Source organism: Panulirus ornatus, chromosome 9 (genome assembly GCF_036320965.1).
Source record: "Panulirus ornatus isolate Po-2019 chromosome 9, ASM3632096v1, whole genome shotgun sequence".
Lineage (NCBI taxonomy): Eukaryota > Metazoa > Arthropoda > Malacostraca > Decapoda > Palinuridae > Panulirus > Panulirus ornatus.
Genome location: NC_092232.1, coordinates 39,131,737 through 39,147,775, shown reverse-complemented (window position 1 = coordinate 39,147,775; position 16,039 = coordinate 39,131,737). Strand labels below are relative to the sequence as shown.

At 40.5% G+C, this 16,039-nt stretch overlaps 1 protein-coding gene across 4 annotated transcripts in view; it reads left to right on the top strand.

The window, feature by feature from the left end:
* The window catches only part of IntS14 (integrator complex subunit 14), a 206,815-nt gene that overhangs the window by 154,050 nt on the left and 36,726 nt on the right, over positions 1 to 16,039 (top strand). For all 4 annotated transcript variants that reach the window (XM_071665059.1, XM_071665061.1, XM_071665060.1 and 1 more), the window contains exon 11: positions 14,993 to 15,121. In XM_071665059.1, coding sequence (XP_071521160.1) covers positions 14,993 to 15,121 — 129 coding nt within the window. The remainder of the gene's footprint in view (positions 1 to 14,992; positions 15,122 to 16,039) is intronic.

Here is a 16,039-nt window from a genome sequence, read left to right as displayed (position 1 = left end):
CTCACCTCCCAATTGACTTGACCCTCAACCCTACTGTACCTAATAACCTTGCTCTTATTCACATTTACTCTTAACTTTCTTTTTCCACACACTTTTCCAAACTCAGTCACCAGCTTCTGCAGTTTCTCACATGAATCAGCCACCAGCGCTGTATCATCAGCGATCCATAAATGCTACATACAAATCCATTTGCTTTTCTAAGTATTTCTCACATACATTCTTCAAAGCAAACACCTGATCCACACATCCTCTACCACCTCTGAAACCACACTGCTCTTCCCCAATCTGATGCTCTGTACATGCCTTCACCCTCTCAATCAATACTCTCCCATATGATTTACCAGGAATATTCAACAAACTTATACCTCTGTAATTTGAGCACTCACTCTTATCCCCTTTGCCTTTGTACAATGGCACTATGCACGCATTCCTCCAATCCTCAGGCACCTCACCATGAGTCATACATACATTAAATAACCTTACCAACCAGTCAACAATACAGTCACCCCCTTTTTTAATAGATCCCACTGCAATACCATCCAAACCTGCTGCCTTGCCGGCTTTCATCTTCCGCAAAGCTTTTACTACCGCTTCTCTGTTTACCAAATCATTTTCCCTAACCCTCTCACTTTGCACACCACCTCGACCAAAACACCCTATATCTTCCACTCTATCATCAAACACATTCAGCAAACCTTCAAAATACTCACTCCATCTCCTTCTCACATCACCACTACTTTTTATCACCTCCCCATTAGCGCCCTTCACTGAAGTTCCCATTTGCTCCCTTGTCTTACGCACTTTATTTACCTCCTTCCAGAGCATCTTTTTATTCTCCCTAAAATTCAATGATACTCTCTCACCCCAACTCTCATTTGCCCTCTGGAAATACATCACTTTTTTATTCCACAGTGCTCTTCTCATTTCCAATTTCTTCTGAATTATCTCTAGTTACATACTCTTCATTAGATACTTCACCTAAATCATAATCAACTTCTTTCTTTAACATTGACCTAGTCACAACACAAGCTGGATAAACAATTTCACTACACCATTACTATCAGTCTGATTCTCTACAGTTTTATCTGTCATGTGGTTCACCTTTACAATAGTATCTACATCAAATGGATTACTGCTCATAATTGGCTTTGGGACTAATTTGTCAGTCAAATCATTCCTCAGTAGCATGTGTACTCCAGGCATAGGGAATTCCTCACATATCCCACCCTTTACACGGCCACTCACAAATCCACTCTTAAGACTTACATAATGCAATGGGATAGGCTTGCCTAACCATGACCCTTTTACATTTATTTTTTCCTCAGAGTAAGACCCCTTTGTCTATTCTAATACATTTATCACAATTAAACTCTGACTTGCCGCAGTATCCTTCAATATCAAAATTTTCTTCTCAGGACTGCCTTGAATTTCAACCGTTCCTTCAGTAATATATGGCTCACAAATTGCACACTTTGGTTTACCCACATTATACTTATTACTTCTTACCTCACTAATATCATGTTTCTGTTCCCAAGCAACATTTAATCCTATTGTCTTTGGTGATTTTTGACACTGATATTTACCATGACTAAATTCTCCACATCCCAAACATTTCGTTGGTGGTCTCTCATGTCTTTTTATTTAAAGGTTATGACTAAACTGAGGTCTTGAATACCTGTATTGTTTATGTCTTTGGAATCTATTCCCTGTGTTGTTTTGTGGCTCATACTTAAGTGCATCTTCCACATAATAATGCTGACTAGGCTGTTGAACATTTGAATAGGGTGGATACTTATAAGGTTGTCATAATTCTCTCTATTACTCTGTCTTATCATACTTTGTTTACATGTTTTTTCTTTCTTACAATATTTTTTAGCTAATTCTAACTGGTCAGCCATCCTGGCTGCTTCCGTCACATCTTTCACTCTACTTTTGCATATTTCATAATATATTTCAGGTTTTAAGCCACTTTTGAACTGTTTCAACAGGATTAGTTGCCTCTGGTCCTTCATTGTTTCAACTATTTCTGACTTACACCACCTATCAAATGTCATTCCACATTCTCTAGCCATCTCCAGGTGAGTTTGTCCGCTAATTTTCTTGTCATCCCTAAATCTTCTCCTGTATGCTTCTGCGTCTAATTCCACAGTTTTTAATGCTTATTCCTTAACAGCCTTATAATCTACTGATTCCATTAAATTAGGACATTAAATTACTCTGCACCAACATAGCCCAGTCAATTTCACCCCATTCTTTAATAGAGGCAGGTTTTTTAAACTGAATAAAGAGGTCCTCAGCTTCTTTTTCTATACACTCAGGTAACTGACTTACTTTCATATTTTCTCCTTGTACCCTCAATTTCTAATTTTCTGTTTTACTTCTTTATAAGCTTAGATTCTCTCTTTCTACCTCTATTTGTATTTTCTTAAGCTCAAATTTGAATCTTAATTTCTCCATTACAACTTTTTCTCTATTATCAACATCTTGACACTCCTTCAATATTGATAGGGACACCAACTGGTCAGTTAACTCTCTCTGCATGTCACCTTTGACATGTGTCAGCAGAGAAATTCCATAATTAACTGCCACCTGGTTCAGTTCATCTTTATTATTTCTCAACGTTATCTGCCATGTTTAAACACAATATATTTACAAATATGAACACTTGTTTAGAGAAATCTTCTCCATATATTTCAAGAGAGCACAGTAGAGTACTAACCCACAACACTTTGGACAACTTGAATTACATAGTTTCACAATTTCAGCTCCATGGACTGTGTTCACATTTTCATATCCTTGACAACAGGCTTCCACATATTCAGCTCCCTGACAGCAGGTTCCACAGTTCACAATCCCAGACAGCAGGTTGCACAGTACAAGCATCCCAGATAGTAGGTTTCACAGTTCAAGATCCCGAACAGGCCCCCATGTTACGTCCTACCTCCACCCCTTACACATTATAGGGTGTATAATCAGCCCATAGGCCCATTAAAACAGATAATTCTGTTTTAATGGCTTCTCTTAATAGAGAGATTTGGGCTAGACACAGATTCCCTCACAATCTGGCTAACATCTCCTGACAGCTGACGGCCGTAATGATATATTTACTATTCCCTTCTTCTCAAGTTGGTCAAATACCAAACACATATAGAAGTCCATAGAAATATATTTATTCAGTTATATTTATTATACTTTGACGCTGTCTCCCGCGTTAGCGAGGTAGCGCAACGAAACAGTTGAAAGAATGGCCCAACCCACCCACATACACATGTATATATATACACGTCCACACACGCACATATACATACCTATACATCTCAACATATACATATATATGAACACACAGACATATGCATATATAAACATGTACATAATTCATACAGTCTGCCCGTATTCATTCCTGTCGCCTCCCCGCCACACTTGAAATAACAACCCCCTACCCCCGCATGTGCGCGAGGTAGCGCTAGGAAAAGACAAGAAGGCCACATTCGTTCACACTCACTCTCTATCTGTCACCGAAACCACAGCTCCCTTTCCACATCCAGGCCCCACAAAACTTTCCATGGTTTACCCCAAATGCTTCACATGCCCTGGTTCAATCCATTGACAGCACGTCGACCCCAGTATACCACATCGTTCCAATTCACTCTATTCCTTGCCCACATCATTCCAATTCACTCTATTCCTTGTACGCCTTTCACCCTCCTGCATGTTCAGGCCCCGATCACTCAAAATCTTTTTCACTCCATCTTTCCACCTCCAATTTGGTCTCCCACTTCTCCTCGTTCCCTCCACCTCTGACACATATATCCTCTTTGTCAATCTTTCCTCACACATTCTCTCTATGTGACCGAACCATTTCAAAACACCCTCTTCTGCTCTCTCAACCACTTTCTTTTTATTACCACACATCTCTCTTACCCTTTCATTACTTACTCGATCAAACCACCTCACACCACATATTGTCCTCAAACATCTCATTTACAGCACATCCACCCTCCTCCACACAACTCTATATATTGCCCATGCCTCGCAACCATATAACACTGTTGGAACCACTATTCCTTCAAACATACCCATTTTTGCCTTCCAAGATAACGTTCTCGACATCCACACATTCTTCAACGCTCCCAGAACTTTCACCCCCTCCCCCACCCTATGATTCCCTTCCACTTCCATGGTTCCATCTGCTACCAAATCCACTCCCAGATATCTAAAACACTTGACTTCCTCCAGTTTCTCTCTATTCAAACTTACCTCCCAATTGACATGTCCCACAACCCTACTGTACCTAATAACCTTGCTCTTATTCACATTTACTCTCAACTTTCTTCTTTCACACACGTTACCAAACTCAGTCACCAGCTTCTGCAGTTTCCCAGTCGAATCAGCCACCAGCGCTGTATCATCAGCGAACAAAAACTGACTCACTTCCCAAGTTCTCTCATTCACAACAAACTACATACTTGCCCCTCTCTCCAAAACTCTTGCATTCACCTCCCTAACAACCCCATCCATAAACAAATTAAACAACCATGGAGACATAGTGCACACCTGCCACAAACCAACATTCACTAAGAACCAATGACTTTCCTTTCTTCCTAAACGTACACAAGCCTTACATCCTCGATAAAAACTTTTCACTGCTTCTAACAACTTGCCTCCCACACCATATATTCTTAATACCTTCCACAGAGCATCTCTATCAACTCTATCATATGCCTTCTCCAGATCCATAAATGCTACATACAAATCCATTTGCTTTTCTAAGTATTTCTCATACATTCTTCAAAGCAAACACCTGATCCACACATCCTCTACCACTTCTGAAACCACACTGCTCTTCCCCAATCTGATGCTCTGTACATGCCTTCACCCTCTCAATCAATACCCTCCCATATAATTTACCAGGAATACTCAGCAAACTTATACCTCTGTAATTTGAGCATTCACTTTTATCCCCTTTGCCTTTGTACAATGGCACTATGCAAGCATTCCGCCAATCCTCAGGCACCTCACCATGAATCATACATACATTAAATAACCTTACCAAACAGTCAACAATACAATCACCCCCTTTTTTTTAATAATTCCACTACAATACCATCCAAACGCGCTGCCTTGCTGGCTTTCATCTTCCACAAAGCTTTTACTACCTCTTCTCTGTTTACCAATCATTTTCCCTAACCCTCTCACTTTGCACTCTACCTCGACCAAAACACCCTATATCTGCCACTCTATCATCAAACACATTCAACAAACCTTCAAAATACTCACTCCATCTTCTCACATCATCACTACTTGTTATCACCTCTCCATTAACCCCTTCACTGAAGTTCCCATTTGTTCCCTTGTCTTCCACACTTTATTTACCTCCTTTCAAAACATCTTTTTATTCTCCCTAACATTTGATGATACTCTCTCACCCCAACTCTCATTTGCCCTCTTTTTCACCTCTTGCACCTTTCTCGTGACCTCCTGACTCTTTCTTTTATACATCTCCCAGTCAGTTGCATTATTTCCCTGCAAAAATCATCCAAATGCCTCTCTCTTCTGTTTCACTAATAATCTTACTTCATCCCACCACTCACTGCCCTTTCTAATCAGCCCACCTCCCACACTTCTCATGCCAGAAGCATCTTTGCACAAGCCATCACTGCTTCCCTAAATACATCCCATTCCTCCCCCACTCCCCGTACGTTCTTTATTCTCACCTTTTTCCATTCTGTACTCAGTCTCTCCTGGTACTTCCTCACACAAGTCTCCTTCCAAGCTCACTTACTCTTACCACTCTCTTCACACCAACATTCTCTCTTTTATGAAATCTCTACAAATCCTCACCTTCGCCTTGACAAGATAATGATCAGACATCCCTCCAGTTGCACCTCTCAGCACATTAACATCCAAAAGTCTCTCTTCCGTGCACCTATCAATTAACATGTAATCCAATAACACTCTCTGGCCATCTCTCCTACTTACATATGTATACTTATGTATATCTCTCTTTTTAAACCAGGTATTCCCAGTCACCAGTCCTTTTTCAGCACATAAATCTACAAGATCTTCACCATTTCCATTTACAACACTGAACACCTCACGTACACCAATTATTCCCTCACCTGCCACATTACTCACCTTTACATTCAGAACACCCTTCACTATAACTCAGTCTTGTGCATCAAAACTACTAACACACTCACTCAGCTGCTCCCAAAACACTTGCCCCTCATGATCTTTCTTTTTATGCCCAGGTGCATATGCACCTCCATCCACTTTCAGTTTTACCCATATCAATCTAAAGTTTACTTTCTTACACTCTATCACATACTCCCACCACTCCTGTTTCAGGAGTAGTGCTACTCCTTCCCTTGCTCTTGTCCTCTCACTAACCTCTGACTTTACTCCCAAGACATTCCCAAACCACTGTTCCCCTTTACCCTTGAGCTTCATTTCACTCAGAGCCAAAACATCCAGGTTCCTTTCCTCAAACATACTACCTATCTCTCCTTTTTTCTCATCTTGGTTACATCCACACACATTTAGACACCCCAATCTGAGCCTTCAGGAGGATGAGCACTCCCCGCGTGACTCCTTCTTCTGTTTCCCCTTTTAGAAGTTAAAATACAAGGAGGAGAGGTTTTCCAGCCCCCCGCTCCCGTCCCCTTTAGTCGCCTTCTATGACACGTGAGGAATGTGTGGGAAGTATTGTTTCTCCCCTATCCCCAGGGATTTTGCTCTCTCTCATAACATAAATACCATATATTCTTGATACATAGATCTCTCTCTATATTACTTAACATCACTCTGGCAAATTCACTGGCCTTAATTATATGGCATAAGGGTTTGAAATTACTGAGATGTGTACAGATTACATTATACATTTACCAACACCTTTGTGTCAAATCTTTCTCTTATGGCGATTCCTGAGAGAGAGAGGCTTGTCCTTGGCTTTCTTCCAGTTTCTGTACAATTTCTCAAATAAAACTGAATAAGATATAATGGGTAACTATAACATTTAATGGTAAATAGGGGAGATAACTGTAACATTTATAATGCTTGTTGGCTGTAGTGCAACCTATATATTCATCATAATTCATCTCATAGTTCTGTGGTTTCAGAAGTGGTAGAGGATGTGTGGATCAGGTGTTTGCTTTGAAGAATGTATATGAGAAATACTTAGAAAAACAAATGGATTTGTATGTAGCATTTATGGATCTGGAGAAGGCATATGATAGAGTTGATAGAGATGCTCTGTGAAAGGTATTAAGAATATATGGTGTGGGAGGCAAGTTGTTAGAAGCAGTGAAAAGTTTTTATCGAGGATGTAAGGCATGTGTACGTGTAGGAAGAGAGGAAAGTGATTGGTTCTCAGTGAATGTAGGTTTGCGGCAGGGGTGTGTGCTGTCTCCATGGTTGTTTGATTTGTTTATGGATGGGGTTGTTAGGGAGGTGAATGCAAGAGTTTTGGAAAGAGGGGCAAGTATGCAGTCTGTTGTGGATTAGAGAGCTTGGGAAGTGAGTCAGTTGTTGTTCGCTGATGTTACAGCACAGGTGGCTGATTCATGTGAGAAACTGCAGAAGCTGGTGACTGAGTTTGGTAAAGTGTGTGAAAGAAGAAAGTTGAGAGTAAATGTGAATAAGAGCAAGGTTATTAGGTACAGTAGGGTTGAGGGTCAAGTCAATTGGGAAGTAAGTTTGAATGGAGAAAAAGTGGAGGAAGTCAAGTGTTTTAGATATCTGGGAGTGGATTTGGCAGCGGATGGAACCATGGAAGCGGAAGTGAATCATAGGGTAGGGAAGGGGGCAAAAATTCTGGGAGCCGTGAAGAATGTGTGGAAGTCGAGAACATTATCTCGAAAAGCAAAAATGGGTATGTTTGAAGGAATAGTGGTTCTAACAATGTTGTATGGTTGCGAGGCGTGGGCTATGGATAGAGTCGTGCACAGGAGGGTGGATGTGCTGGAAATGAGATGTTTGAGGACAATATGTGGTGTGAGGTGGTTTGATCGAGTAAGTAATGAAAGGGTAAGAGAGATGTGTGGTAATAAAAGAAAGTGGTTGAGAGAGCAGAAGAGGGTGTTTTGAAATGGTTTGATCTCATGGAGAGAATGAGGAAAGACTGACCAAGAGGATATATGTGTCAAAAGTGGAGGGAACGAGGAGATGTGGGAGACCAAATTGGAGGTGGAAAAATGGAGTGAAAAAGATTTTGAGTGATTGGGGCCTGAACATGCAGGAGGGTGAAAGGCATGCAAGGAATAGAGTGAATTGGAACAATGTGGTGTACCGGGGTGGATATGCTGTCAATGGATTGAACCAGGGCATGTGAAGCGTCTGGGGTAAAGCATGGATAGTTCTGTGTTGCCTGGATGTGGAAAAGGAGCTGTGGTTTCGGTGTATTATTACATGACAGGTAGAGACTGAGTGTGAACAAATGGGGCCTTTGTTGTCTTTTCCTAGCGCTACCTCGCACACATGAGGGGGGAGGGGGGTTGTTATTCCATGTGTGGCTAGGTGGCGATGGGAATGAATAAAGACAGATAGTATGAATTATGTACATGTGTATATATGTATATGTCTGTGTGTGTATATATATGTATATATTGAGATGTATAGGTATGTATATTTGCATGTTTGGAAGTGTATGTGTATGTGTATGTGGGTGGGTTGGGCCATTCTTTCGTCTGTTTCCTTGCACTACCTCGCTAACACAGGAGACAGCGACGAAGCAAAATAACAAAAATAATAAAAAAGATAGCTCCTTTTTTGTCATTCATGATACCATTATTATGATAGTTGAAATTTTGTTAAGTTTGAGCAATTAGCTTTTTAAGGTGATGGTTGGGTGCTGGTTGGAATCATATTTGTTTGGAACTAAATGGATTACTGAAGCCATCTGTGGAGATGCAGTTGTTTGATGTAGTGTTGTATGTTTGTTGCCACTTGTATAATGTTATGGTGCTGTGATGTTATTATAAGACTGTCTGAATATGAGAAGACACATCCCAACATATACTGAGAAGCAATCACTTATCTCACTTCCTACACGTACACATGCCTTACATCCTCTATAAAAACTTTTCACTGCTTCTAAAAACTTGCCTCCCACACCATATATTTGATCATATGCCTTCTCCAGATCCATAAATGCTACATACAATTCCATTTGCTTTTCTAAGTATTTCTCACATACATTCTTCAAAGCAAACACCCAATCCACATATCCTCTACCACTTCTGAAATCACACTGCTCTTCCCCAATCTGATGCTCTGTACATGCCTTTTCACCCTCTCAATCAATACTCTCCCTTATAATTTCCCAGGAATATTCAACAATCTTATACCTCTGTAATTTGAGCACTCACTTCTATCCCCTTTACCTTTGTACAATGGCACTATGCAAGCATTCCGCCAATCCTCAGGCACCTCACCATGAGTCATACATACATTAAATAACCTTACCAACCAGTCAACAATACAGTCATCCCCTTTTTTAATAAATTCCACTGTAATACCATCCAAACCCGCTGCCTTGCCAGCTTTCATCTTCCGCAAAGCTTTTACTACCTCTTCTCTGTATATATGTATATATATGTATATACATATATTTTTTTTCTTTTCTTTTTACTTTGTCGCTATCTCTCGCATTAGTGAGGTAGTGCAAGGAAACAGATGAAAGAATGGCAAAACCCACCCACATACACATGTATATACATACACGTCCACACACACATATACATACCCATACATGGGTGATTTGAATGCAAAGGTGAGTAATGTGGCAGTTGAGGGAATAATTGGTATACATTGGGTGTTCAGTGTTGTAAATGGAAATGGTGAAGAGCTTGTAGATTTATGTGCTGAAAAAGGACTGGATTGGGAATACCTGGTTAAAAAGCGAGATATACATAAGTATACATATGTAAATAGGAGAGATGGCCAGAGAGCGTTATTGGATTACGTGTTAATTAATAGGCGCGCGAAAGAGTGACTTTTGGATGTTAATGTGCTGAGAGGTGCAACTGGAGGGATGTCTGATCATTATCTTGTGGAGGCTAAGGTGAAGATTTGTATGGGTTTTCAGAATAGAAGAGTGAATGTTGGGGTGAAGAGGGTGCTGAGAGTAAGTGAGCTTGAGAAGGAGACCTGTGTGAGGAAGTACCAGGAGAGACTGAGTACAGAATGGAAAAAGGTGAGAACAATGGAAGCAAGGGGAGTGGGGGAGGAATGGGATGTATTTAGGGAATCAGTGATGGATTGCGCAAAAAATGCTTGTGGCATGAGAAGAGTGGGAGGTGGGTTGATTAGAAAGGGTAGTGAGTGGTGGGATGAAGAAGTAAGATTATTAGTGAAAGAGAAGAAAGAGGCATTTGGACGATTTTTGCAGGGAAAAAATGCAATTGAGTGGGAGATGTATAAAAGAAAGAGACAGGAGGTCAAGAGAAAGGTGCAAGAGGTGAAAAAAAGGGCAAATGAGAGTTGGGGTGAGAGAGTATCATTAAATTTTAGGGAGAATAAAAAGATGTTCTGGAGGGAGGTAAATAAAGTGCGTAAGACAAGGGAGCAAATGGGAACTTCAGTGAAGGGCGCAAATGGGGAGGTGATAACAAGTAGTGGTGATGTGAGAAGGAGATGGAGTGAATATTTTGAAGGTTTGTTGAATGTGTTTGATGATAGAGTGGCAGATATAGGGTGTTTTGGTCGAGGTGGTGTGCAAAGTGAGAGGGTTAGGGAAAATGATTTGGTAAACAGAGAAGAGGTAGTGAAAGCTTTGCGGAAGATGAAAGCCGGCAAGGCAGCAGGTTTGGATGGTATTGCAGTGGAATTTATTAAAAAAGGGGGTGACTGTATTGTTGACTGGTTGGTAAGGTTATTTAATGTATGTATGACTCATGGTGAGGTGCCTGAGGATTGGCGGAATGCGTGCATAGTGCCATTGTACAAAGGCAAAGGGGATAAGAGTGAGTGCTCAAATTACAGAGGTATAAGTTTGTTGAGTATTCCTGGTAAATTATATGGGAGGGTATTGATTGAGAGGGTGAAGGCATGTACAGAGCATCAGATTGGGGAAGAGCAGTGTGGTTTCAGAAGTGGTAGAGGATGTGTGGATCAGGTGTTTGCTTTGAAGAATGTATGTGAGAAATACTTAGAAAAGCAAATGGATTTGTATGTAGCATTTATGGATCTGGAGAAGGCATATGATAGAGTTGATAGAGATGCTCTGTGGAAGGTATTAAGAATATATGGTGTGGGAGGAAAGTTGTTAGAAGCAGTGAAAAGTTTTTATCGAGGATGTAAGGCATGTGTACGTGTAGGAAGAGAGGAAAGTGATTGGTTCTCAGTGAATGTAGGTTTGCGGCAGGGGTGTGTGATGTCTCCATGGTTGTTTAATTCGTTTATGGATGGGGTTGTTAGGGAGGTAAATGCAAGAGTTTTGGAAAGAGGGGCAAGTATGAAGTCTGTTGGGGATGAGAGAGCTTGGGAAGTGAGTCAGTTGTTGTTCGCTGATGATACAGCGCTGGTGGCTGATTCATGTGAGAAACTGCAGAAGCTGGTGACTGAGTTTGGTAAAGTGTGTGGAAGAAGAAAGTTAAGAGTAAATGTGAATAAGAGCAAGGTTATTAGGTACCGTAGGGTTGAGGGTCAAGTCAATTGGGAGGTGAGTTTGAATGGAGAAAAACTGGAGGAAGTGAAGTGTTTTAGATATCTGGGAGTGGATCTGGCAGCGGATGGAACCATGGAAGCGGAAGTGGATCATAGGGTGGGGGAGGGGGCGAAAATTCTGGGGGCCTTGAAGAATGTGTGGAAGTCGAGAACATTATCTCGGAAAGCAAAAATGGGTATGTTTGAGGGAATAGTGGTTCCAACAATGTTGTATGGTTGCGAGGCGTGGGCTATGGATAGAGTTGTGCGCAGGAGGATGGATGTGCTGGAAATGAGATGTTTGAGGACAGTGTGTGGTGTGAGGTGGTTTGATCGAGTGAGTAACGTAAGGGTAAGAGAGATGTGTGGAAATAAAAAGAGCGTGGTTGAGAGAGCAGAAGAGGGTGTTTTGAAGTGGTTTGGGCACATGGAGAGGATGAGTGAGGAAAGATTGACCAAGAGGATATATGTGTCGGAGGTGGAGGGAGCAAGGAGAAGAGGGAGACCAAATTGGAGGTGGAAAGATGGAGTGAAAAAGATTTTGTGTGATCGGGGCCTGAACATGCAGGAGGGTGAAAGGAGGGCAAGGAATAGAGTGAATTGGAGCGATGTGGTATACCGGGGTTGACGTGCTGTCAGTGGATTGAATCAAGGCATGTGAAGCGTCTGGGGTAAACCGTGGAAAGCTGTGTAGGTATGTATATTTGCGTGTGTGGACGTATGTATATACATGTGTATGGGGGGGGGTTGGGCCATTTCTTTCGTCTGTTTCCTTGCGCTACCTCGCAAACGCGGGAGACAGCGACAAAGTATAAAAAAAAAAAAAAAAAAATGTCAGAGATGGAGGGAATGAGAAGTGGGAGACCAAATTGGAGGTGGAAAGATGGAGTGAAAAATATTTTGAGTGATCGGGGCCTAAACATGCATGAGGGTGAAAGGCATGCAAGGAATAGAGTGAATTGGAACAATGTGGTATACTGGGGTGGATGTGCTGTCAGTGGATTGAACCATGGCATGTGAAGTATCTGGGGTAACCATGGAAAGTTTTGTGGGGCCTGGATGTGGAAAGGGAGCTGTGGTTTCGATGCATTATACATGACAGCTAGAGACTGAGTGTGAACGAATGTACCCTTTGTTGTCTTTTCTTAGCGCTACCTTGCGCACATGCGGGGGTAGGGGGTTTTCATTTCATGTGTGTTGGGGTGGCGACGGGAATGGATAAGGGCAGACAGTATGAATTATGTACATGTGTATATATGTATATGTCTGTGTTTTTATATATTTGTATACGTTGAGATGCATAGTTATGTATATGTGCTTGTGTGGATGTATATGTATATACATGTGTATGTGGGTGGGTTGGGCCATTCTTTTGTCTGTTTCCTTGCGCTACCTTGCTAATGCGGGAGACAGTGACAAAGTATAGTAACATATTCATACTTGCTGCCTGTTTAGGCAACTGCTCCACTTGCATGTAAACGCAATCAGTTTTCTTGCCTTGGTTCAAAAGCCACGTTTTGGGTAGGAGTAATGGATTGCATGAGTGCACAATGCTCTGACATGAGAATTACATTGTTTCTCTTTATGCATGAAAGGGGGAAATAATATGTACTTTATATCATTATTGCAACATTTACCAATTATTAGTGATATGTGCATGATTGTATGTAAAGTGTAGCTGCCAAAGAATATGTGTAGATTATATTGATCTTAATAGAAAAGACAAAACAAAATAATGTTCATTCCATCAGTATAAAAGGAAGAAAAAATTAAAACAAGCCTGTTGTTAACACTATACTTACAGAATATGTGTTTGATTGATCTATCTAGAGAAAACAAAATGATGCTCATTCCATGAATATAAAAGGTAGAAAAGAAAAGACCTAGCTTAGGGCCCCATCTCATGAACTCTCTTTTCCATCAAGTAGCTTTTTGAGCATTTTTTTTACTGCCATCATTTACATTTTCATTGCATATGATATTGTTAATGCTGGCAATATGAAAAAGTTACTTGATAGTAAAAAGTTCAATAGATAGAACTCATAAGAATATAATGCTAAAACACTGAAACAGTACAGCTTCACATCCTTTTTAACAAGCTTCTTGCTGAGCTTTTGGTTATTCTGTCATTACATGAAATGAAGATCTGTGTATTGTCATATTTTCATCCAACTGATTAAGAAACCAGAAGGCCTATAATCAAGTTACCCCTCTTTCTTCTCTTCTCCATTATAGGCAGATTTATAACCCCCAGCTTCTCAATGTAGCTCAGCTGTCTTTATTAATTACCATTTTTTTAATTTCCCTTCTATGGATTCTCATATAAATTTTTGTGCTTCTTCAGGTGCAGTGACTAGACTTCAGAAATATAATACACTATTGTGTATGAAGGTTATGCATAGCACTATGTCTGTGAATTTCACAAAGCTAAAGATAATTTGTAATACATATCTCATTTTGTAAAGGGAAAAAAGTTTTTCTCTCTACTAAAAGAAAAATCAGAGAGGCATGGAGAAGGAACTTAATTATGGGGTTCGAGGGTTAAGGATAGTGGTTGAGATGGTATAAGAATTCAGAGAGAATGGGTATTGAAAGAGTAAATAAGTCAGTGTATGAGTGAAATAAAGGGAAGAGGAAATTCCACCTCCTGATTCAATGAACATATTTGGTATTACTGTAACATCCACTCTTCTTCGAAACCCCACATTACGAAAATACAAGTTTGCCTCTAAGAAATGGATGTCCTGTTTAGATATCAACATTTATTTTCTTCTGAACAGTTGCGCTGTATATACAAAGAATTCATTCATCTTGTATGGAGTACTGTTCTTACATCTTGGGTGGTTCTAGCTTACTTCCAAACTTGACCCTCTTGCTCATACCCCACAGTGTTAGTTCACTTTCCCTCTTCTATAGGTATTACTTTAGGTTTTGCTCCCAAGAGCTGGCTGCTTATGTGTCTCCACCACTAGCTAGACCATGCAATATTCAGCAAGCTGTACTGTCACATTATTACTGTATGGCCCTTGGCAATTGAATGGTGGGCAATTTTGATTACTGTTTCTTTGCCTACACCGCGAAGCTTTGGAACTCTTTGCATTCCCATGTCTTTCCCAATAACTATGACCTGGCAAATTATAAAAAACAGGTTTTTAACTTCCTCAAAAATTTGTAAATACTTTCCCTTGTCCTTTCTTTTTCTTCTCATAAGTCTCTGCATTTTGTTAAGGCCTGGTCTTGACAAGGACTTTTGTCCATAAATGGAGCCTTCAAAAAAAAAAAGAAAAAATGAATTTTCCTTTTCTTAATGTGGTATTACAATATGAACATAATGGTCAAATTATTCCAGGTTCATGAAAAGAAGAGTTATGCTTTGAACTGTGTTGTATGGGTGCGACAAGGTGGACTGCAATCAGATATTCAGAAGATCCTTCGTCATGCCCGTAAACTTCCAGATAAGACCCAAAGTTTCTATAAAGTATGTTTCTGGTTTTTAAAGGATTGTATCTAGTAGTATTATTTATTGTGCTGTAAGATATCATTATTGTTTTATATCCACTTGCTTTTCCCATCATAGGGAGGTAGCATCAGTAACAAATGAACTGGTCTAATTTGCACTCACCCAATCTTTAGTTGTCATGTATGATGTTCTGAAAACAAAGCCTTCCACACACATCCAAACCTTACAGACTACTCCATGGTTATCATGACTTCTCTTTTGCTTGGATTTCCTCCATGAACAGCAGATTGCCTCCCATATTTTGCATGAATCCAAGTAATTCTATCCCATGCATTCTTCTCATCCTCTGAAAAGTTCGAGCCAGGGTACCCCAAGCCTCCTCACTCCATATTTCCACTTCCATCTTTGTCTCTTCTTCTCCCTTCCTTTCTCCACTTCATGTTGGTAGATCCTGTGTCTTTCTTCACCTATCTTGTCCATACGTCCACACCATTTCAAGCTTTAGATATGCTTCTCTCTTACACTGTCATTTCTTACATTGTCATCATCCTACCACACACTGCATATTTTGACATCTTTAGGACTACTAGTTCTTCACACATAACCCATCTTTGCCCTTCCAGACACTGACCCCTCCTTCCACTCATTCCTTAATGTCTTTTCTTTTTCCTTCTCATAAGTCTCTGCATTTTGTTAAGGCCTGTCCTTGACATGGACTTTTGTCCATAAATGGAGCCTCCCACCCTGTGACTTATTTCAACCCTTATTGCCACATCCACTTCCAGATATTTAAAGCATTCCACTTCCTCCAGGTCTTCTCCAGTCAGAATAACACCCAAACTATCCTGTCTCATCCACTCTGCTGCACTGCATTACTGTACTTTCAATCACATTTGCTTTCAGCATTCCCTTTTCACACACACTCATCACCAGCTT